The sequence below is a fragment of the Dermacentor variabilis genome, chromosome 3 (assembly GCF_050947875.1).
Source record: "Dermacentor variabilis isolate Ectoservices chromosome 3, ASM5094787v1, whole genome shotgun sequence".
In the NCBI taxonomy this organism is placed as follows: Eukaryota; Metazoa; Arthropoda; class Arachnida; order Ixodida; family Ixodidae; genus Dermacentor; species Dermacentor variabilis.
The window spans coordinates 194,564,042-194,589,494 of NC_134570.1; the positions used below are offsets into that span (position 1 = coordinate 194,564,042).

The 25,453-nt window shown below is 53.9% G+C and overlaps 1 protein-coding gene across 1 annotated transcript in view; it reads right to left on the bottom strand.

Annotated features, from left to right (window-relative positions):
* Positions 1-25,453, bottom strand: part of LOC142574377 (uncharacterized) — a 64,952-nt gene that overhangs the window by 13,354 nt on the left and 26,145 nt on the right. Inside the window, exons 2-3 of the mRNA XM_075683474.1 lie at positions 16,871-17,044; positions 1,272-1,409 (exon numbers count right to left, since the gene is read on the bottom strand). Coding sequence (XP_075539589.1) covers positions 1,272-1,409; positions 16,871-17,044 — 312 coding nt within the window. The remainder of the gene's footprint in view (positions 1-1,271; positions 1,410-16,870; positions 17,045-25,453) is intronic.

A 25,453-nucleotide genomic window follows, 5' to 3' on the forward strand; every position in this document is an offset into this window, starting at 1 on the left:
CTTTCGACTTCCTGGTCATCATGACAGGATGTTGGGGCGTAGGCCTGTACGACCTTCAATTTGTACCTCTTATTAGGTTTCATAACAACATCTGCCAGCCTCTCGTTAATGCTATAGAATTCTTTTATGCTACCACTTCTTCTAGCTATATCCTTATTTATCAGGAATCCGACTTCTAGTCCTCGTCTCTCCGCTAAGCCCAGGCAGCACAGGACGTGCCCGCTTTTTAGAATTGTATATGCTTCTTTTGTCCTCCTAACTTCGCTGAGCCCTATTATATCTCATGTACTGCCCGCTAATTCCTCCAACAGCACTGCTAGACTCGCCTCAGTAGATAACATTCTAGCGGTAAACGTTGCCAGGTTCAAATTCCAATGGCGGCCTGTCCGAACCCAAAGATTCTTAGCACCCTCTGCTGTATCACAGGTCTGACCGCCGCCGTGGCCAGTTGCTTCGCAGCTGCTGGGGACTGAGGGCCGGTGTTTGATTGTTGTATTCATATAACAGGTTCTGGCGAAGTACTGCGCCAGGGTGGGCAATTCTGTTCTGGTGAGAGAGTGCGTAACCGGTTCTGGTCACCGGGTTCAGGCCGCACTCCAGGCCTGTTTGGGCAATTTTATCAAAACGCGGATTCCTTTTTATCCGGTGGAAAATGCTCAACTCTACACCACCACTGCCCCTTACTGTACCAAGCACTTAAGTTTACTTCAGTGTACCAGGCCCATTGAAATAGTTGAGAAGGCTTCAATTGGGAACGTGCTACGATATTATCATCGTGGGGGCCAAGGCAGCCGCTTGAGAGTGTGTGGCGGTAATGAGGAAGAAAAGAAGGCGAGGTTAGCCGGAAGAATGTAGGTATAAATGGGTTCTACCTACAGGACCCTAGTGAAATATTTACACAAGTATAGCTAGCAATATTTGTTTGCCATGAAGTTGTAAAAATTATCGATGACGCAACGTGGGCAGCCAAACGCATAGCTCGAGCGACTGCCGTAACACGCGCCGGTTGCGTAGATTGTAACGGGACGGCTGAACGCTCAAGGAGAGTGGTGCCGCTGTGATCGGTGAAGGCGAAAATTTTTAGAACATTATAATAAATTACAGGCTTTGCATTCAGTGGTTCAATGTGTCACTTAATGACCAGAACGAGTCTGCACATTATCACAATATCCTCAAAATCGTTTCAGGGTTTATTTGGATGTGCGATTTGCATAAGGAATTGATTCGATGGAAACACTGATCACGGATAAGCACAATGTCGGTCCACTGACCTTCTCTCGAGCGCTGGTGTAGTACTCGGCAAAGGCGACGTGCCGCTTCGTGCTTTCGGTGATGAATGTGCCATATATAATATACGGTTCCTGCAGGAACTGCTCCTCTTGGCTAAGAGATTTTCTTGGACCGCAAATCTGTAACGAATATACAGTATGTATAACTATTTATCTACGAGATCCACAGTAACTATCAAATGCAGAGCCCATTCTCTTGACAGAGTCGAAACAAAATACATCACAAAACTCCGCAAGTTTGTGCAGTCTACATGCTGCACGTACTACAATTTATAAATGCCTTCAGCAATTTTTAAGCTCTTTTATATGTATTTTCAGTGAACGAGTTAACATGTACTCTGCAATATCACTATAATAAATACAGAGGTGGTTTGAGCGATGATTGGAAGTGACTGTTTGGGTAACAGTGCAATACAAATAATTTTTTTTTCGCCGACACACAATTTCTTACTAAGTGTTTTAATATATTACTTTATGCAACATCTCAAATCTGTGAAACTGTTGCCTCTTAGTACTCAGGCACGTATATTGCGTTTTGCATTACGTGATTACGCGAAGTTCGGATAAACACTCGCAAACTTAGAGCAGGATGCATTGGCGAGCTTAGAGGACCCCTCACCAATCTTGGGCCACTTGGCTTGAGTGGGCAGGGAGGGGTAGGTGGATAAAGGCAGGAGTGTGTGACGCAAATGTGAAGGGGTCCATCGTCTGTGCTATGGCAGAAAGCAGGCGAGGAACGTCGCGTGCGAAAACTCGCGGAGGAAAATGTGCAAATGCACATTGCGTTTATCTAGGCAACGAAGCTGACGTCCTCGCAGCAATGAGAGGCGAAATTTAAATGTCTGCTTGCCGTTCTGACAACGAACCAATTCGATAAATTTTTGGGGTAGAGAACGTTCTAGTGGCCGCTTCACAACTACCAGTGTACAACTAGAAGTTACAATAGGCAAGCTAGTTTAATATATATTCTAATTATTTCAATACATTATCGCAGAATTCGAGAGAACAGACTGTTGGACTTGTTGGTGCTGCATAACTTGAGGCAAAGCGCGAAATAGCACGTAGGACAACAGGAGGGTTCGTTCCCATCGTGCGTCTTCGTTCCCATCTGTTGTCCTACGTGCCATTTTGCGCTTTGCATCAAGTTATCACAAAATTATACAGCCGAAAATAAGTGTGTGCCTCGTTGCCGCATTCAGAGACGCTTAAGGATTCCACCCTTGTGAATTGTAACGCACTTTGCCAAGGTTAAATCGTGAAATTGGTTTAGTCGTGAAAATTATTTCTAAGTTAAGATGCGGCGCCAACTCACCCGCTGCAATTCGCAATGTATAGGTAACGCATTATGAATTCTATACAATGAAGTAATTATTTAGCAAGTTGAAAAGCAAAATTGGTAATTATTTGAATATGTTCCTCAATTTGTCCCACAAATTATGTCCACCTCGTTGAATAATCCAGCTCAAGGGGTACATTGAGATAGCTGCAACATGAGATTTCTAATAATTATGCTCAAGTTAATCACGTGGTATACGCACACGCGCGCCACGCGGTGACCTTACTGCGCCGTCGCTAGATGGCCTAGCGTGCCCAGAGCGATAGAGGATCCCGGCTGCATTCACGCCGAAAGGCACTACGTATAACATGGCACCTTTCGGTGGCTCCAATATTGCAGAATCTGAAAGATTTTCCTGCCATGCGTTGCTATAGGTTAAATATTCAGTCGAAGTTTCCTGCCTCACCTATGTCGGCGTCAGTGTTGCCGGACGGTTTAAGAAACCCAAGCCGCGCACAAAAAGAAATAGAAATAGAAAATAGAAAACGCTAACCGATTCAATCACTGTTGGTTCATCGTACGCGGGCCTTTAAACCGGGGTTTCATATGCACGAAGAAGTAGACGCAGCCCTATGCGCGAGCCAATCACAGGCGTCCCCTCCCTGTGGAGGAGGGACGTTCCCGGACACTCGAAGCGAGCGGTCGCATCGCCCCTCGCTCCGACGACTACGGCTCGCCCGCCACTACTCGCGCGCGCACGTCTCCGCCTTCGACCGCGCTCATGAGTGCAGCCCTTTTCAGGGCTCGCACGGCAGCTGGCACGACCTACTGAGCCACGCTTCCGCACGGAGGCCCCATCTCTTATGGGTGACCCTCCGAAGAAGCAGCAGAGGAAGAGGCCGAAGAAGCCATCTCCTGGCTTCGACGACTCGGAGTCCCGACGAGCCCTGCAGCACCAACTGCGTGGACGGCAGCCGAGCACCGGCAGATCGCCTCCTGCCTTGCGATGGAAGCGCGGGCTGAAGGCACGTACGCTGCGTGCACTGTCGGCCGACTCGGCGAGCTCCACGCCGTCGTGCCCACCTTCGCAGGGGAGTGCGACGCCATCCGCGCGCGTTCCAATACCCCCGGATACTTCCTTCCACGCGTTTCCTTTTGATGCGCCGAAGACTGCTCCTAGCGGCCACCACGCCGCACAGTCCGCCTCAACGGACACCACCTCAAGGCCCCCACTTCGGCTGCCTCCACCGACGACGGTGCCAGCTGCCCGTCGACCGGCGACACCGACGAGAGTGCCGGCACCTTCTTCATGCCAACCGCAAGCATGATTGGTGACACTATACGTCCTCCCGCACGGATGCGACCACCTCGCCCGAGGCAAGTCCTGTCCGGCCGGATATTTTCCATCATTGTCGTCGCCGACGGCCTACTCGTCGCCCCCGCTCACCAACACCAAGCCCACCGCACCTGCGGCGGACGCGGGAGCGCTCCCGGCGGCGGTGGCCGCTCCTGTCGATGACGACCCAGCTGACGGCCCCTCGTCCAGCAAGAGCCGGCCGAGAGCGCCTACCCCTGCCCCAGTACCTGAGGGAACAGGGGAGCTCAACCCGCGGAACTCCCCGCAGCTGCTCGAGGCAGCCAAAAACGCCCAACCCTGCCAACCCGCAGCGTTACAGCCGGAGACGCCCGGAAGAAGGAGACGCCGTTTTCGACGGTTCGTCGACTTCGAGCCGCATTCCCCACCCGCTGACGGCGGTGTCGCTCACGATACCTCAGTCACGGTTCTATACCGTCCCACCGGGAGCAAAGCAACCTTCCTGGCACTCTCGCGGGATACTACCGCGTCCCAACTCTCCTGTGTTCCAGGTGTGAGATGCGTTCGCGTGAACTTTCGTCGCAATGTGGTGGCTGCGGATGTGACGCGCGGTGCCGACTTGGCGCCCCTCCTCGCAGTGTGCGACATCAGTGACGTGGCGGTGCGCTCGAAGGCACTGCACAGCAACTCCTGTGTAGGTGTCATTTATGGGGTCGACCCATCCTTCGACGCCCGCACTGTGAAAGAAAACATCGAAGGCCCCGTCACGGTGCTGTCATGTTCACGGAGTGGCGCTAGCGTCACTGTTAAGGCCAAGATATAGTCCGGCGTTCCCGGCGCGCCAGGCCGCGGCAGGCGAAGTCGGATACGCTGCGCTAGCGACGCCAGGGGTGCAAGAACTTTGCTTCCTCTAGAGTTCGGCGTGCGCGCGCAGCTCGAGGCTGGCGCCATCTGTGCCTCCGGGAGCGCAACTTCACCGCCGCGGCGAACAGCTGTTTACATGGCGCATGCGCGTCTTGCATATACCCTCGCCGTTCGGGTAGCGCGCGCGCTTCTCTTTCCGCGCGGTTTGTGCGCTAAAATGAAAACTTTTGCGGGATGGCGTTAACTTGTCCTCACAGCCAGAAAAAAACAACATAAGATTTTACGTGCGAAAACCACTTTCTTTCTGACCTGGGGTTCTTTAACGTGTACCTAAATCTAAGCACACGGGTGTTTTCCGCATTTCGCCCCCATCGAAATGCGGCCGCCGTGCCTGACAGCCAGAACATCGCACTCATATTGCTAGTATTTCGGCTACGTCAAAAACGGAAGCGGACCATGCATGTACATGCGAAAGCTATTCGACAAGCGCCCTCAACTCGGCGACTACCACCAGCTAGTACAGGAGCTGCGAAATGCAGCTTACCTGTGGCGAGACCACACTGCTTTCGTATAGCTTCCCACGCGTTGTTCTTGCGCTCTGTGTCGCGGTAGCCCATGCGTTTCACATCGTATACACATGGAAGGTTGCAAATCGCTTCAAGCAGGCGTCCTCACTCGCGCTGTCATCCCGCACGGATGTTGAAAAAAACACAGCCGCACTGTCAGTACGCGCACCGCAGGCCGCCATTCTGCCTTCTGCTCGCTGCCGCTGCAGCGCGCAGTGCATTCTGGTCTAGCGGCAGCCGCGTGAAATAGAACACGCTCTATGTCCGCGCCGGCGGCGTTGTGCTCGCCAAGCGCGCCTGGGCACGCCGGCTACGCCGTGACGCCGGACTGTAGAGTGCGCGCTTTTCACCGACGTCGCTTAACCGCGCCGCGCGTGGCCGCGCGCGCGCGTTACGCGCTTTACCTTCGCCGGGAGCGTCGTACCCACAAACGTGCAACTCTTCAAGCAGCTCCGCGCGGTTCGTGCCCATCTGCCTCGACCACTACAATGTGACCGCTGCGGCGTTTTCGGCCACGCTGGCGCCACCTGCTTCCGCGACGCCCGCTGCCTTCGCTGCGGTGAGTCGCACGCCGCAGGAGACTGCCCCGCCGAAAAGCCACGCTGCGTAAATTGCGGTGGCCGTCACCCCTCAACCGAACCGAGCTGTCCTGAGTGGCAGCGCGAGAGAAGGGCGGCCGTGTTGCTTTCTTCCTCTCAGCGGCCCCTATCGCGCAAAAAAGCGCTTGAACTAGCCGGTGCCGCACCGACCGAGCCGCGTACGGCCGCTCCGTCTACGTCAGCTAGCTCCCCGCAGGGCCGATCGTACAGTGACGCCCTGCGCGGCCGCAACAACCAGAAAGCCGCAGCTGAGCCGTCATGCAGCCCTCCAACCGCTGCGAACAGCGACCCCAGAGACGCGCTAATAGCCGCTCTCGCTGTTGCACTCCGGGCCCTGCTCGTCCAGTGCCCAGCCATCGACGGCAACGTTCGTCAAATGTGTGACGCGGCTCTCGCTGCGCACGAAGCACTGCTCCGTCACGACTAGGCGCGTCACCGCGCCTCATAGGCGAAGGCCACCGACTTGCCCGCGCACGGCGTTCTAGCCGCCGCCGCCCCTCTTTCACCCCTCTATCTATTCCCCTTCCTCCCTGTGCAGCGCGGTTAAGGTGCCCTCAACTGAGAGGCACTTACTGCGCTGCACTTTGCCCCAATTTTCTCCTTCCTTAAACAAGAATCTCTATCTCTCTCTCTAGAGAAGGAGACGTTCTCGGACACTGGAAGCGAGCGGTCGCATCGCCCCTCGCTCCGACGACCACGGCTCGCCCGCCACCTCTCGCGCGCGCAGGCCTCCTCCTTCGGCCGCGCTCATGAGCGCAGCCCTTTTCAGGGCTCGCACGGCAGCTGGCACTATCTCCTGAGCCACGCTAGCGCACGGAGACCCCATCTCATGGGTGACCCTCCGAAGAAGCAGCATAGGAAGAGGCCGAAGTTCCGGGCTCCAACGACGGCTCGGAGTACCAACGAGCCCTGCAGCACCACGCACGTGGACGGCAACCACTCACCGGCAGACCGCCTCCTGCCTTGCGATGGAAGCGCAGGCTGCAAGCACGTTCGCTACGGGCACTGTCGGCTGACTCAACGAGCTCCATGCCGTCATGCCCGCCTACGCAAGTGAGTGCGACGCCATCCGCGCGCGCCCCATTTGCCCTGGATACCTCCTTCCGCGCATTTCTCTTTGATGCGCCGACGACAGATTCCAGCGGCCACCACGCCGCACCGTCCGCTTCAACGGACACAACCTCAGAGGCCCCACTTCGGCTGCCTCCACCGACGATGGTGCCAGCTGCTCGTCGACCGGCGACACCGACGAGAGTGCCGGCACCTTCTTCTTGCCAACCGCAAGCATGATTGGTGCCGACACTACGTCCTCCCGCACGGACGCGAGCACCTCGCCCGAGGCAATTCCTGTCCGGCCGGTTTCTCCATCACTGTCGTCGCCGGCGGCCTGCTCGTCGCCCCCGCTCACCAACACCGAACCCACTGCACCTGCGGCGGAGAAGGGCTCGGGCTCGGCGGCGGTGGCTGCTCCCGTCGACGACGATGACCCAGCTGACGGCCCCTCGTACAACGAGAGCCAGCCGAGAGCGCCCACCCCTGCCCCAACTGCTGAGGGAACAGGGGTGCTCATCCAGAGAAACTCTCCGCTGCTGCTCGCGGCCGTCGAGGAGTAGTAGTAGTGATTTTTAAGATGAAAGGAAGAGAAAAGTGCAGTGCCGTAACTGTCTCTAAAGGGAGGGAACCTCAACAGCACTGCACGGGGTAAGGGGAGTGGGGAGAAAAAGATTAGAGAGAGAATGAAAGAGAGCGAAAAAAAAAACCAAGAAGGTTAAAGAAGAAGCAAAGCGGGGCTTACAACCGCGCTCTCAGCTGAGTCTCGTCACAAAAGCCAAGGAGGGCAGCAAGCGGTCTCTTGGCGATGGAGGCGGGGGCTGCGGGAAATAGGAGATCACCCTCCGTGCTGCACGGTAGTCCTACTCGGCGATATGAAGCACAGCGCGGTGCGCCAACGTCGAAGGATGGGCAACGCAGGAGAAGGTGTTCCAGTGTCTCATCCTCGGCGCATTCCGCACACGCGGGGCTGCCTGTTCCGTGCAGTTCTGTAGCAGCCGACGTGCAGCCGCAGGAGAAAACAGCGATCCCAGCGGGAGAGGCCGGCGCGGGGGAGGAGGCGAGGGGGCGTCCCCGCAGCAACACGTGAGTCAGCGTGATGCGCGCGGAGGGTGCGCAGTTTGGCCGTCTTGGCCACGTCGAAGCGAGTGACGGAGATGGCGAGGGGGAAGCGAGCCGCGAGAGCTTGCTTCGCAAGGGCGTCGGCGGCTTCGTTTCCGGGCAGGCCAATGTGCGCAGGGACCCACTGCAAAACCAAGGCGCAGCCCTGATTTACGACGTGGCGCAGTTTCGATCCCACGCGCTGCACAAGTGGGACACCGGCATAGTCTTTCCGCAGCATGCACAGAGCCGCGCGCGAGTCACTCAGGATCGCAGCAGACGAGACACCGCACTGGTAAAGAAGGTCAGCCGCAAGGTCGATGGCCGCGAGTTCGGCGACTGTCGATGTGGCAGGGAAACGGAGACGGCACTGCCGGGACGCAGAAATGTCCGGTGCCGTGCACGCAGCAGCAGCGGAGCCGTCACTGGAGACAGAGCCGTCAGTGTAGACTAGGAGGCGGTCGCGTAGGTGTTCGTGAAGCAGTGCAGCCGTCTCCTGCTGCATGGCACATAGTGCTGTTCGGCGCTTGCTCGTGACGCCCGGGACGCTGATGTTAACGTCAAGCAGCGGGGAAGCGTGCGGTGATGGCGGCAAGGGAAGGAGTTGCGGCAGAGACGCGATGCGGGCGCTGAAGTCGGTGGCATGCTGACCCATGCCCGAGCCCTCGAGGGTGTGGAGGCGGCACACGAGAGACTGGCCCTGTGGCGACCGTTGCAGGCGCTCGATGTGGTGAAGCGCCTGTTTCCTCACACGAAGTGAGGGCGGCCAGTTTCCCGCTTCGGCGAGAGTTGCCCCCACTTGCGAGAAGCGGGGAAGCGCGTACATCTGGCGAACTGCAGTGCGGTGTTCGACGTCAACGGCCCTCCAGTTGGCTGCACTGGCGTTGGTGAGCGGGAGTGCGTAGAGCGCTCGCGAAGTAGCGATCGAGTTATAAACTCGGAGCGCAAGATGCGGTGTGCAGCCGCGGCCACGGGCGAGCAGGGAGCGTGCGGCGCCTGCAACTTTCCTGGCGTCCCTGCAGAGCTGTGTGGTTGCCGCATTAAAGTTCAGGCGGCAGTCGATGTGAAGGCCCAGGTAGCGAACTTTTCTCTGCCATGGGAGGGGGCTTCCGCGCAGCGAGAGCGTGGGCACTTCGGAGCGAGCACGGCTAGCACGGGGGTGGATCATTAGCGCCTAGGTTTTAGACGCCGAGAGCTGAAGCCCCACGCTGGTGAGGTATTCGTCCACGGCGTTGATAGCAGACTGCAGTGATTGCCGCACTTGCTAGCCATAGTCCGTGGGCCCGGAAGCGAAAAGAGCGATGTCGTCGGCGTAAATCGCCACGCGGACTTCGAAGGCTGTCAGCTTCGGGATGAAATCGGGGAGCCTTGCAAGCGCCAAGTTGAATAGAAAGGGGCTAAGAACACTGCCCTGAGGAACACCAGCGGTCACGCTACGGGGGTGCTGAGCGCGTCGCCAACACGCACTCTGAGTGTTCGGTCGCTAAGAAAGGCCGACACATAGTCCAGTAGGCGGCCGGTGATGCGCAGCTCGCGAAGCGCTTGGATGATGGTGCCGTGCGGGAGTCCGTCAAACGCGCGTTCGACATCGAGCAGCACCAGGTATGCGGCTTCGTGGCGGCTTGCAGCGTGCTCGAGAGTGGCGACAACGTCCGCGATGGAATCAGCTGTCGAGCGGAGTCGGCGGAAGCCACTCTGTTCCGGGGCAAGAGCGTCGAGGGCGGAGGCGATCCATTCGAGTCGGTTCAAAGCCATCGACTCCATCGTTTTGCCGGGTACCGAGGTCAGCGATACTGGGCGATAGGAGCTGATGTTCGAGGCTGGTTTGCCGCGCTTCAGAATGGGAACGACGATCGCCTCTTTCCAGTTGGCGGGGACGATGCCGCTGCGCCAGACGGAGTTGAAAACCTCGAGAAGTGAGGGAAGTTGAGCTACGTCGATGTTCCTGAGCACTTGATGAGTAACGCCGTCGGAAACTGGAGCGGAGCAGCGTTTGTGCTTGTTCAAGACGATGCGCAACTCGCTGATCGTGAACTCAGCAGAACACAACACTTCTACATGCTCCATAATTGCGCTCGTTGGGAAATAGCGCAAAGGAGCGAGGCGTTCAACCATGTTGTGCGGCGGAAGTTCGACGGCGGCTGTGACAGGGCACACAGACGGCGGGGCGAACGTATCCGCGAACAGTTCGGCCAACTGCTCGGCACTCAAGCCCTGAGCCACTGCGATGGAGAGTGCAGGGCGGCGGGGGATCTTGGGACTGAGCAGGGCGGCGAGGATGCGCCAGGGGCGGGCTTTATCGCGAGTGTCGTCCAAGGAGAGGCAGAGACTTTGCCAGCTCTGATTGCGGCGCTGCCTGGCATGACGACGGCACGCGGCGTCAAGGCGGTTGGAAAGAGTCCAGTGCTCCACCTTGTCGCTTTTGATGGCGCGGCGTTCGGCGCGTCGTCGTACCGCGCGTAAGTTCAAAAGTTTCATGTCGGGCGCCGGCGTTGCAGCGGGCACCGTACATGACTTGGTCGCGGCGGCAACGCAGCTTGAGATGTGCGAAAGGAAGTCAGTGTTGACAGGAGGAGGCGTGGCACACAGCGTCCTGAAGAGAGACCAGTCCGTGATGCGGTAGGTGCGGATCCGGTCGCGGCAGAGGCCGAGAGGGTCAAGCGAGATCGGATAATGATCCGATCCTTGCGTGTCAGGGCTGCGTACCCACTCGTAATGGCACCGTTCGCTCACCAGCGATAAGTCTATCACACTCCCGCGCACATTCCGACGCACGAAAGTGGGACTGCCGGTGTTGATGATCAGCAGACCAGAGGAGTTGATAGAGTTCAGCAGGTTCCTGCCGTTAGGCTCACAGCGGCTGCTGCCCCATGCCGTGTGGTGAGAGTTAAAGTCGCCGCACACAACACAGTCACCGTCGATGTGCGCGGTGAGGCTCTCCACGAAAGAGGTATCCCATCGCTGCACGGGCTGGACGTACACGCTGGCTACACAAGTGTCGACCCCCCCCCCCCCCCAACGCGCACAGTCACAGCCACGCACTCCACGGAGGTGGGAACGATGTCGCACACAGAGACGGCGGCTTGACCAAGGCGCGCACGCAGATAAACAGACGCTCGAGAGCGTTCGGGAGGGTGGAGTGGATCGCGGCACGGAACGTCGGCACAAGACTGAAGTTCGCACGTGACGGCACTGTGGTAGGCGACGAAGCCCGGAAGGTAGTACTCCCCGTCGCGTACGTGTGTCTCCTGCAACGCGAGCACATCATACTCGTGCAGGAGAAGAAGCTGGCAAAGCTCCGGGTGCCGGCGGCGCATCGAGCGGACATTCCACTGCAGTATGCGCGGTCGACGTTTCGCTGCTCGGCTAGCCATGACGAGGCAGGGACTGCTGTGCGGCCAGGGCCGCGGTGCACATCTGTCGCACCGTGTCGTCCATGTGCGGGGGGGTCTCCATGAGTGCCCGCAGAGCTGCGGCGAGCGCCGCGATCAGGGCGTCCCTCGGGTTGCCAACAGGGGCAACTGCGGGAGGCGGCGTGGTTTCCGGCGCGGCGGGATTGACGCTGCGGCCACGTAAAGCATCGCTGAACGACACGCCAGCTTGTACCGTCGCTGAAGGGCGGGGCACGATCTGCTGATGCTGACGATGCTCAGGTTGCGCGGCGCGAGCTTAGGCCAGCTCGAGCGCCTTCTTCCGAGTCATGGGCTGCTCGGAGGAGGCTAGCAGGATGGCTGCTTTTCTTTCGAGCTGCCAGTGTGGGCAGCGCGGCTCGGTTGCTGCATGGCGGCCTTTGCAGTTTATGCACGCGGGGTGCTGCGCGGCGCAGTCGCTTGTCGCGTGACCACCTCCGCAGCGGAGGCAACGGGCGTCGTAGGAGCAAGTGCCGCCGGCATGGCCGTACACACCGAAGCGGTCGCACTGGAGTGGGCGTGGCAGACGAGGTCGCACGAGCCGTCGTTGCTTGAAGAGAAGTACGTCCGTGGGGACGACGTTGCCGGCAAAGGTGACGCTCACGTTTGCGCCGTTGCGGGAACAGGAGAGAACGGGAAGGGGAGCCTCTATGTCGTCCCTCAGTGTGTCGTTGTCAAAGGAGCTGTCAACGCCGAAAAGGACGCCGACGCAAGAGTGCTTGCCGAGAGCTTTCGCCTTCACTGGTATGTCCGCGATGGCCCGTACATCCAGCAAGCGGGACAGGTCCGCACCGGGCACAGAGTCTGCCGCAACCACGTTACGGCGAAAGTTGACGCGCACGCGTTTGACGCCATCAATGCGGCAAAGTTGGGCGGCGATAAGGTCACTAGACAGCTTCAAAAAGTTGTTTTTGCGGCCGATGGGACGGAAGAGCACAGTGTCGGCGGCATTGTCAGGGGAGGCATGTGCGTTTTGCGACGCATCCGTGATGAGCTCGGCAAACTGGCGGAAGCGTCGCTTCCTTTTTGGGCCGGGCTTAGACGGGGCTGAACGCTCAGAGAGCACTGCGGCGGCGTTTTCGTCTGCGGCAGCTGGCGTCTGTGACAGTTGGGGTGCAACGACGGGGAGTGGTGCATTAGAGACGACGGCTGTTACACGGGTGGCAGGGCCGGATGGAAGTTGGAGCTCGGAGACGGCGCAGGGGGGAACGCTCGGCGGCTGCTTGCGTAGCCCGGCAGGTTCGCCATCCTCGCTCTCGCGGGCGCGTTTCCGAGAACTGGTCAAGTCCATTTCTTCGTCGTCCGAGAGGGGAAGCGGCACCTCAGCGTGGGTTTCCTGCACGCAAGGGCCGTTCTCGGATGGCGCCGAAGTTGCCGCTGGGGCTGCCGGTGCGGTCGTAGGCACGGGGGGAACTGCAGGGATCTTCAACGAGGGGGCCCGTACGCGTAGCCACTCGCCCAGCATGCGAGTGGCGCGACGCTCGAGGTCCTCCCTTGCCCGGAGCTCATCGAGGGTCGCGGGGCCGATTATCACCCGGCTCAAGCTGGCATGGCGTCGATGGCGGACGCGTGGCGGCGGCTCGCCGGGTGGCCGAAACTCCATATTGTGCTGCCGAGGCCTCTTCTCGCGTGCGGGAAGAAAGCCGAAAGCAGCGAAAAGCGCGGCAACGTGCTCCTAAGCGGGCGCAAACATGGGCGACGCCGAAACACGTGGTGGCAATCGAGGCGAAGTCGTCAGAGCGAGGAGCAACGTGACCTTCTCCGATCGCAGCTCAGACGCGACTGCGGCCGTCGAGGACGCTCAAGCCTGCCAGCCGGCAGTGGTACAGCTAAAGCACGCCGCAAGAAGGAGACGCCGTTACCGACGGTTCGTCGACTTGGAGCCGCACACCCCACCCGTTGACGACGGCGTCGCTCGCGATACCGCCGTCACGGTCCTCTACCGTCCCATCGGGCGCAAAGCGACTTTCCTCGCACTCTCAAGAGGCAGTATCGCTGCCCAGCTCTCCTCTGTGCCAGGCGTGAGACGCGTTCGCGTGAACTTCCGCCGGAATGTGGTGGCTGCTGACGTGACACGCGGTGCCGACTTGGCGCCCCTCCTCGAAGTGTGCGACATCGGCGGCGTGGCGGTGCGCCCCAAGGCGCTACACAGCAACTCCTGTGTGGGTGTCATCCATGAGGTCGACGCTTCTTTCGACGCCCTCACAGTTCGAGAAAACCTTGAGGCGCCCGTCGCGGTGCTGTCATGTTCACGGAGTGCCGCGAGCGTCACCGTCACCTTCGTAGGGAGCGTCGTGCCGACAAATGTGCGGCTCTTCAAACAGCTGCGCGCCGTACGTGCTCGTCTGCCCCGACCACTTCAATGCGACCGCTGCGGCGTCTTCGGCCACGCCGGCACCACCTGCTTTCGCTACGCCCGCTGCCTCCGCTGTGGTGAGTCGCATGCCACAGGAGGCTGCCCCACAGAGAAGCCCCGCTGCATTAATTGCGGCGGCCGTCACCCGTCGACCGAACCGAGCTGTCCCGAGTGGCAGCGCGAGAGAAAGGCGGCCGTGTCGCTGTCATCGTCTCAGCGGCCTCTTTCGCGTAAAAAAGCGCTTGAGCTAGCCGGCGCCGCACCGACCGAGCCGCGTAGAGCCGCTTCGTCTACGTCTGCTCGCTCCCCGCAGGGCCGGTCTTACAGTGACGCCCTGCGCGGCCGCAGCACCCAGACAGCCGCAGCTGAGCCGTCACACGGCCCTCCAACCGCTGCGAACAGCGACTCCAGAGACGCGCTCATAGCCGCTCTCGCTGCTGCACTCCGTGCGCTGCTCGCCCAGTGCCCAGCCATCGACGGCAACGTTCGTCAAATGTGTGACGCGGCTCTCGCCGCGCAAGAAGCACTGCTTCATCACGACTGCGCGCGTTACCGCGCCACATAAGCGAACGCCACCAACTTGCCCGCGCACGCCGTTTTTGCCACCGCCGCTGCGTCTCTTTCACCCTTCTTTCAATTCCCTCTAGCTCTTGTGCAGCGCGGTTGAGGTGTCCTCATCTGAGAGACGGTTACTGCGCTGCATTTTACCCCAATTTTTTCCTTCCCAAACCAAGAATCTCTATCTCCCTGGAGGAGTGAAAGGATGTCATCGCGTCTTGGCTCGCCTCACGCCCGCCGTTTCTCGCCAGTTCAGGCCCGGCAGTCAGATGGGGAGGCCTCATTTCGTCCGTTCTGCAGAAGAGCAGGCTGCGTTGAAGGAACGGCCGCGCGTCGTGCTTTCGACCGAGGAACACGCGACGCTTGATGAACGCCGTCGGGAACGCGCTCGAGGAAGGGCTCGTCGTAGACGTGCCTACCTCACCGTGAGGGAGCGTGAAGCTGAGGCGTTACGACATCGAACAGCCGCGGAACCCGAGCTTCGCTTGTCCCCGTCTTTACAATAGCGGAAGGGCCGGTCAATATTTGATATTCACTGCTTCCTTACGTAGATGCCGCTTTTTCGGCCGCAGACCAATTAGTGATACATGGTTTCGCGCGAATTTATTTTCCTTCAAAATATTATTTGCAAGGTTACACTGCAGCTCTTGTTTCTGGCTGGGCGGCGCATACGAATAACGTGTCTGGGTGGCACGTACTCCTCCCGTCGCCGTCGGCCCTTACACTGCGAAACTGCAAACCTTATCCTACGTTCGACCCAGTGACACAGACGAACCACTGACGACAAAAAACTGACGCTCCGCCATTTATAGCTAACATATAGCTAACATTTCCGAGGAAAGATTCCGCATATATCAGACTCTAGTAACCTGCCTGCAAAGAACCGTGCCCGTGAACTGACGCATCATGTGGTACAGGTAGGCTGTAGCGGTCCCCAAAAAACGGCTGTCTTTGTCGTCGACCACTGTGCGCCATGCTTTACAATATGTTCCCCTCCTTGCTTGTGTTCACTCGTCGTGAATGGGCGCTTGCTACCCCTACATCAGCATCGGAAGCGCGGGAAATGATCCCGGCTGCATACAAGCCACATACACGACGAGTTTCGCCGGCAGCATTGCGGTCTTTCACGCACTGCTTCAATGCTGGTCGCCTTTACCGTCAACATTCGTCATGAGATAAGGCCAGCCGGAATGTTTTACTAAAAAGATTCCGGCACCTTTGATATGTCATGTTGTTCAAAAACTGCAAGAATCCAGCGTTGATTTCATTATTGAAGGGTGCCTTTTTGCGAATATTCGTATTTAGTTCGTATATTCAGCTATTCTAACGCACCTAATTACGACCGTAAAATTTATTTTACGGTAGACATTTGAGGTACACTGATAATGTGCGAATCTCGCAAACCTCAGATTTGAAGTAAACTAGACATTCACGCAGTCTATCTTTTTACTATAAAAGGTTACAATTATTCGTTATATTCTATAATTGCTATATTTTTTTTCTCTGTAGAATAACATTGGTGGATTTATAATAATCTTTATTTTTCTTATAGCTGGAGTGAAATAATCATACCCCAAATCAAAAGCAGCTCCATTAAGTAAATAAACTCTTTGCAACATCAAGCAGGACTTTCTCATCTATCAGCGATTGCGGCAATACACGCACTAATACGTTAATAATACGGCATCTTATTCTTTTTAGGCTTAATATGCCATGCCTCGAAAAAAAAAAAACGACTCCTTCCCGCAACTGTTTAACATCATGGATTACAAATCGTTACGTTGTACAATGAGCACGGGAAATCAGTATAATTGATCTATGTCACTGTGACTGTTGCTCTGCGACTGTTCTCTACTTCCACTTCTTTGGTATTTTCGACAGTAATGTAAATAATTTGATGCCGCTTAACAGGGTGTTGCTACTTTTCAAGTGGACTTTAATTGTTTGCAGGAGAATACAAAAGGGAAATTTGGTGGAGTACGGACCTCATATCCATCGAAAGGGACACGTCACAAATATGATATCAATCCGCATTAGTGCGCTACACGACGGAAACAGTAAATATATTATGTTTACCACGTTCGAACCTACAGCGAGAAAGAGCAAGATAAGGAAAGGCGGTGGCGGTCATCGTGCCGTTATACAATTAGGCGATGTCTGCTCTTGAAATACAGCTGAAAGGAATTTCAGTAAAATGTCAATTTTTGTCTGTCCAGCGCGTTCAATTCCGCGATACTACACAAGAATCGGTGATAAAGTTCAGAAATGAATTTTGGTCCACACTGCTACGCCACAAATTGGCAATCTCGCGTCAAGTCAAACGAAACGCAAGCATTTAAGAACATTATAGGTACACAATATATTTTTTTTTCGGTAATAAGCCTGCCCAGTATGCGTATGATAAGAATTTTCTACATATATATGGCCGTCGCCTGGTGCCGCATGATCGCGAATATCCGACGAAATTTGGTGATACTTAAGCTTACCGCGTCCCGACTCGTCATGCCGACGCTGGTGCACTTGGCGTAAGCGCTGCCGTTCAAGTCGGGGGCGTCCTGTTTGAGGACGTAGATCATGGTCCCCATCTCGAACGACACGCCGACCAACGTTTTGGCTCTGGTGTACGTCGCGTTGGAGCGTATGAGCGGCCAATGGGTCTCCTGCACGAGAATACGCACAAGGTTTGAAGGACAGAGATTGGGCACAAAAGTCCATAATTGGCGTTACTGCAGTTTAGAGGTGCGTCGAGTCTAAACGTTTCAAATCCTAGCGAAAACAAATACAGTCAGACCTCGTTACAGAAACTCACGATGTAGAATGTTTCTCTTTAGAATAAAGAACATCGCCGGTAAGAGCTGAAATGTTTTATACATGCGGCGAAAACAACTACGGTACAGTAAACCGAAATCCCGCAGTATTAGGTAAACACTGGCCCAGCTTGGGCTGTCCTTTTTACCGCAGGAACATGCCCTCTCGGAGCCATCAGTATTATACCGCAGCTGTACGTGTAAGATGACCATCCGCCGATAAGTTAGTTCGAGGGAAACATTACCCAATCATCTACCAAATTATCTCCCACATGCGATCTCCACATCGCCTACGTCACCACATGTGGTTTCCTGTAAACGCTAATAAAGCTTCTGTAACGACGTTCTGTATACCGGGAAGCGATTGCATGGTCCTAGGGTTTTGACGCCGGATGATGGCCCAATAAGCTTTCTGAGTGTTTGGACAGAATTTCTTTGGCTGCGCCAAGACAGACAAGTGAAGACTATTTGTAGTGAAGTTATGCCCAGTACAAATCAACAATGGCGTTCTCAATCCGGTAAAAAAGAAAGATCTCCGACGGTTACGATACCCCACAAATGCGAAATTCGAGCGCAACATCATACGTGTGTTCATTTCGTGATAGCTTGGCTTGCGCGCACAATCCGTCTAGTACGGCACTTTGTGAATGGGACGAAGTGCGCCGCGACTGGCTCGCTATCTGGAGATGGCGACAGGCACATGCGTAGACGACGCGTTTGAGCGATTCACAGCAGCAGCCGCCGCCACCGCCGACAGACCCCAGAGACGACGCGCGCTAATCTGGCGCCATCTCGTAGCCACCGTCGCTGCACGACGCTTTTCTTCTCACGCTTTCGTCAAACCTTCCTCCATTTATCGCCTCATGGCTCCGCTGCGCCCTCCTTACCGCTTTCCTTCTCGCGTCTTTCATCCTCTGCTACACTCCGCGTTCGTTTTTATCTTTCGCTATTCTCGTTCGCTTGCTTACGCCGCCACCTACGCATGAACGGGCGCCTAAGCGCTGCGCTTTGAAAGCTTGAAATCGAACATGCCATAAAATCTCGTAGTTGATTTCGTCTAAGAAATGCAGAACTGTGGGTGAACTTTGCGCACGGGAGGCAGGCCCTACAACGACGAGCCCGTTCTCGAGCCAACACTCGCTTATACTCGCGGTAGGGAGCTTCTTCTTCAGGAGTACGCATTATCGTGGCCTTCCCATAGTTGTGGCTGGGATGGAATGTGCGGAACCGCTAAGTCAAAGCTTCGTACATTGAGCACGAGGCCCGCCAGTGGAGTGCAGGCGCTGCAATCCTTTCGACGGTTGGTTGAATTGGTTTGACAATTGACGTCTTTGTTTCTGAATGAGATTAGACACACGTTCGACTGCGAAGGAGAGAACAACGTCAGTCGCGGTATGCCCGCACTCTGCCGTTGTCGCTTGCGTTCGATATCTCTAGTTTGTTTGGGGGCGCAGTTAGCAGCATCCGCCTGCCATTGCTGCTTGAGATTCTTCAAAATTTAATCTGTCCGTCATGTCAGACAACGAATCACTCATACGCCCTTAAGCAATGGCTCATACCCCCGTAAACGCGGCCTCCCCATTACGACGGCAGAAGTGAAATTCTAGGCCAGAATGACAAGCGGCAACTGAGCCAGCTTTGGAAGAAGACGACTATGACCACGAACGCGGGAGCAGTGGCACGAGCGCGTTCGCGCGGTAGCGCCGAGGGGCGCCAACGAGCCGGCTGTGGAAGAAGACGACGCTCGAGCCGTTGCCAATTGTGATGGTTTTGGCGAACCCCGACACCACCGCGCAGGGTCAGCATAAACAGTTTGGCTATAACAAAAGATCAACAAAGATTTGAACAGCACACCAGCAATAGCGCACAGTACATGGCAGAGAACAGGCATCGAACCGAAAGCACAGCGCCTATGTTCGGCGTTCTGCCGCTGTACTCAACTGTAAAACCCGTGGGTTCTTTACCTTTTCATTCAGTGGTTCTTTCCTATTATATGTTGTAATACATTTAAATTCTCGGATTTTACGTGCCAAAACCAGAATGCGTGCTATGCGAGTGCTTGTGTGTTGAGAACGGCAAGGTGAGGGCACAACGGCGACGGCAATACAACAGGTGTTTGTGCGCCTGTGACGAAACGTTACAACTTGTTCCAGGCTATATTGTGAAGTCTTTTTTTTTTTAAATTAGCTTATTTCTTCAGGTATTCATAAACTTCTAAGGCAAAATTCGCTGAGAAAAAATACGCATCAACAGAGAGTGACCGATAATACCTAATAGGCGGCACATCGATTTTATTAACAATCTAAGGTATAAACAAACTTTTAAAAAAGCTGATAACACTATACACCGGCAGCAGTAACAAATCTACTTTTGTCATGGCATGTTCGTTTCGGTCGCCCAGGACGCGTTGAGCTTACCAACATGTAACCGTAAACGGTCCCTCACCAGACTCAGTCGAACTTTTGCTTTTTAGTCGTAATGTGCCGTGTATAGGGGAGTGATCTAGCCAGTGAGCTATTGTCCTCTCAGAAAAATCGGTCTTTCCATTTCACCGTTCACATCCCAAGAAGTCCTGGTTATCACCCAGAAAGGTCAAGGAGCAAATTACGACTGGAACCATATCTATCTCCGAATTGAAAATTAATTCCAAGACGCAAACAATTCGTATTATCGGATTCCACATACAAGGCCATGGCAAGGCCGACGCTTGGACGCAACAACAAAAAAAAAACTGCACCAAAAATCATAAACCTCAAGGACTGCAATACGGCATCACATAGAGAAACAAAATAATTCGCGCACATTGTACTCAGACTATTTACAGCTTGCAGTACCCATCATGCTATACCAGCTTTCATACATCCACATTAGAAAAACGCATTGTAAGAAGCTGGACAGGAACTACAGACGCTCACCGGCAACGCTCTGCTGCTTCCAATATATCTATCACATCACAAAGTATGGCAAATGCACAGTTCCCAATCACTGCAAATCTTAGACGTCCACACACAATACCAAATAGATTGGAATGGTCCCAACAAGGTGAAAGACTGCTACAGAAATCTTCGACCACCCCAAGACAACCTGCCTCTAATAAGACTCCAACGTCAGGTGTGGCAAACGCTTCAGAACATTCACATTCTGACGACCCCCCCGCAAGATGGACCCGGAAACAGAGAGAGTAATTAAACGTGTACGTACACATGGCCAACAAAACCCCAGGTATGCAACTGTGTATTACGCAGACGCATCCCAGGGTACAGACCCTACAGTACACTGCACGACAACATAACACGTCATAACGAATGTATAAGACCTCCACACAGGCCTGGCAGTACAGATAGGAGCTGAAACAGTGGGAATACCTGAAACAATCATAGCACCACTACACGCACGCAACAGCTCTCTCATTCGCACAGACGGTCAATTAGCATACCGTGCGTTCATCACAGAAAACTTGCCATGAAACGCTACATCAATATATACGACCGACAACCCGCTACATCATATCAGTGTTAGATGGGTACCTAGGCACTCTAACATCCACAGACACGAAAAGGCACAGGCAAGGTCCCGCGCAAACATTCCGAGTTCTTCTCTCCAGTAGATAGACGCACTCACTCCTATAGAATTAAGATAAGTTCCCTCTAGCTTGCAACGCCTAAACGCACAGAAGTGACGTGAACAAGAAATTATTCTCCCAGCTCCAAAACACGCAAGGCCGTTGACACTTATCGCCAACCCCATACCCACTGTCTACCTACACGGAACATCAAGCACTATACAGCAGCCGGGAAAGACGCCCGAAATGCACACAATGCACAGGATAATCCAATACTCCCCATATACTCTGCGATTGCCAAGAAAGTCAACACGCACTTCCTTGTATACTAAAGACCGTATCAACAAGACCATATACACACTTGTGGAGTGACTGGCTGACCCAGCACTACCTAACTGGCCGCGTTAACGGAGCTTACAACGACGCTTGGGCTCACTGCAGCACAAGACGCGGACGAAGCCCAGCCTAGAGTCGACGCAACAGATGCCGCACACTCATCCCTGTTTCCCGTAGCCTCTCACCCCCCCCCCCTCCCTGTAATGCCCCAAGCACACGGGGCCAAACTGAAAGAAATCTTCTTTCCATCTCTCCGCAGCAGCGTGCTCTTCTCGTTGTCTCAACGCCCGTAGCTTCGAAACATTTCCTCCCTTCTTCAGCGTCGTAGCCGAGCGACCACGTCACGTATACGTCCCCCAAACTCCGGCCTCATTTTCGCCACTCCCTTTCTCTGTTACGCGGCGCAGTTCTCTAGGTGTTATTGACAGGGTATCGAACCTACAAAAATAAACATAGCGGTTTGGTTCAGGTTGAGCGCTCCGATTATTTCAGCTCACCTGGAGTCCGGATAATATGGTCGAAACGGTTGTTTAACCAGTTCGTAACACTGACCCAGTTCACGACCCGGTTCGCCGTAGTCCATTTTACACTGGCTAATGGTGACATGCGTAGTTGTCGACTCCACTGCAAGGCGCATGCGCACTTTTCCCCAGGAAGAGGCACAAGTGAGCGCCATGTAATGTGGGAGACACCCGTTATTGCAGCTATACTGCAGCCACATGCACATAGAGAGAGCCATCCCAGGCAGTGGCCTCGTATGGAGTTTGCAAAACGCGGTGCAGCGCCTCGACGAGTCGACCCAACACTTCCCTTGTCCCGTGTTTCATATTATTATCAACCCTATTGAGTACGTGTAAACTGCATCTGAAACAGTGGGAATACCTGAAACAATCATAGCACCACTACACGCACGCAACAGCTTTCTCATTCGCACAGACGGTCAATTAGCATACCGTGCGTGCATCACAGAAAACTTGCCATGAAACGCTACATAAGAGCGTGTATTTCGGTATTTCTAAAAGCAGAATATCATGATCGCACCGCAATCATCAAGCGCTGTTCTTATATCGGCCACTTTAATTTATTCGCACACAATTATAGACAAAAAAAAGGTGTCATTACCATATTCGGAAATTCAAAGACAACAATATTTTGATACAGGATACCGCATTCAGGGGGACAGTAAGTGTCAATATTCAAGAAATATGCAGTAAATTAGTCGAACATACAAAAATTCACCTGCATATTTCCTGTATGACAACGTCTACACATTAAAGCATATAATGAGCATGTAATGTGCAAGCAGCGCTATCATGGAATCCAGAGCTGGAAATACCTCACAGAGAAAAAGATATATCTGCGAAGATCGAGAAGTGAAGAAAACAAGATTCAAATTGTAGACGCCCAATTGTTATTAGGTGATTTGCTGAAGCTACGCGGCATGCTGAACAAAATTGCCTCGTAAGCAAAATTGGATACCAAAGAAGGTCTTCATATAAAAACAAAGCTAAATAAACATAGGACAGAATTCCCTAAGCGAATTTACGAACAAAGTTAGGCGTGAGAAAAAGATATCGCAGAAAGCGTATTCATACAGCTAAAGCTGTTCATAAGATCAGCGAGCTTGCGATGCCGGCTACTGCAAAGCTGAGCTTTGTAATACAAAAAATGCAAACATCTAAGGGTAGCACAGGTGGAAACATCAGTACTTGAACTAACAGTAAGCGTAAGTCAATTTACGAACCTAAAATAAGCGAGGATGGTGCGTGCCTATATATTTGGCAAGGATGGTACGTGCCTCAAATTGCATTGAGCTGTTTCAGTGCATAATTGCATTGAGCTTGTGCTGCTTTGGAAGGCAGTAACAATAATGATGTGCGGCGAACTGCCTCCTAACTTATAATAGGCTATGTTTACGTATGCGCGCAATAGCCTGGTTTTTACTACTAGTCATGGCACTCTATCGGGTGTTAGCAAATACAAGTGTACTGCTCGGTCCTGAAAACCGTCAGGTTTGTTACTGATGTGTTTTGAGCACTTCTATCGCATCTTTTTTCTTGTTTGAGCTTCGTCTTGCTTATAGTGTTGCGGATAATCACTTTTTCTGAAGCTTTGAGGCTATTTTCTGCATGCGAGATGCAACAATGACAAAAAACCCTAAACGTTAGAAATTATCAAAACTTGTTGCTGCTGCTGCACAATTCCATGGCGCCTTCCGCGCTGTTAACCTCAGTATTCTATTCAATAGCTCATAGTTTTCACTTAAGCACTAAATCGAGGTGACGTAGAGTGTCTGCCCACGGTTTGGCTACTTCTGTGGCCTGTGCCGTGAACCAGCGTATGCGTACGACAGATGGTAACCCTGCCTAGGATATTGTCACGTAGTAATGACGGGGAAGAATGCAGGAGCAAAACTGTGAGTAAGTTAACAAACGTTTTATTGGTCCAGCCTGTGCCCACAAAAGCAAGTATACACTCAAAGCACAAGGATAGCAGCGAACACGGTCGGCGATCGTAGAAATCTGATGAGCGGGCCAAGCGCGTCGGCTTTTATAGATCAGTCGTCGATAGTTTCAGAGCAATCGCTGGTGTCCGCGTGTCTCCTAGAAACTACTACACAATTCGCGTTGCACATACAATCAAATTACGCAAGTTTCGGTTATGACAGACAACGGTTAGCACAATCGATAAAATTAAAAAAACTTCCGATACATGCGGGCCCGTCTTGCGCTGAGCGATAACGTTTTAAAAACACTTGTTAGCCGGCGAAAAGCGCCCCTTCACCCCCCCCCCCCCCCGAGAAAGATGAATAAGTACACGTGTGAATATGAAGCGCGACGTCAATACCATGTTGTATATAAACATACTAATGTAGAATAAATTCACGTACTACTATTGATACCAAAATCATTTGGACTGAGTGATGGCCTGAAATAAAAAAAAAATAGCTGGCTCTCCTGTAATCGAGAGAAGACGTAAAAATCGAATGACAACTGGCAAAGTAAATTGGTTGGAGATGATACTAGCCACAATCTCAAAAGAGGTGTAGTATATGTTTGCAATAGCACACCCCACTACACTACACCACACCACACCACGTCATACTGTGCGCTGTTACGTAAGCTAGCACTATATAAAAAGATACAAAGGAAATCTAGAAGAACAAAACCGGTAGAAGGCCGCAAGAAAGGCAGCAAACTATGCTACGGAGAAAGGGCGAACTGCGCAGCTAGTAGAAGAATGAATTGATTTCTGGAGTTTTACTCGCCAAAACCAAGATTTCATAATAAGGCATGCCGTAGTGATGGACTCCGGATTACTTTTAGCCTCCAGAGGATCTATGACATACCTTCAAAACACGGACACGGTCGGTCCTGCACTTCGCCTCCTGTGGCCGCTGCGATGTGGATTTGATCTTGCGACCTCGTGCTTAGCGCAACCGCTAAGCTACCGCGGCGGGTAGAAGCACCTGAAGGAGTCGCGACGCACCGTGGCGCATTCTCTTGAGACGACGCAAAACCTGCGCCGCCGAACTCGCAGGACCGCTGGCGTTCCACGTGCAGCGCCAAAAGATGACAAGGTAGTGTATAGTGCCCTGTGTGTGCCTTTTGAACGAAGCTATTGGAAATGGCAAATAGAACTTCAGCGTACTAGAAGCTACAGCTTGAGTGATATTATGCACACATTTTAGGAAGAACTCGCAAGCAATATTCTTTGTAACGTGCTAGCGCGCTTACTAGTCTAAGTAATGCGGTCCTGTACAATGGGTTGGGGGTCAGAGACCGCATTTTGTTTTGACTTGTTGCCCGGATGATCGCGTTTTGTTCTCGCAACTTGTCTGTGTTTTTTTCGTGTGTATCACCAGCCTTGGCACCACGCATTGCGTCGTGGTTGCTTAGGTGAATCAGCTATGGACAAACCAGCGCCTGCTCAGCGTCCAATGAAAGCCCAGGGCTTTCTCTTCAATGTACCGGTTTCGACGCCGGTTGACGCTATCATCGACTCCATCGAAGAAGTCGTAGGTGCCGGAGGGTTGCAGTATTTGCAACATCACGGCGGCAACAAGTTCTTGGCAGCTGTCCGCTCCGCGGCTCAGGCAGCCAAGATGGCGGCAAAAGGCTCCCTGCTGCTCGCGAACAAGGTCGTACCGCTGGAACGCATGGGCACTCCAGTGGTTTATGTGACGGTCTATCGTCTTCCACCCTGTGTCAGTGACGACGCCCTGATTGCTGCATTTGCACCGTATGGGAAGTGCCGAGGCATTTCCGACGTTGTTTTCAAGGACAGGACGGACATCAGCAACGGCAGCCGACTGGTCAAGCTCGAGATGGTAAAACCCCCACCGAATTTCATCATGGTGACTG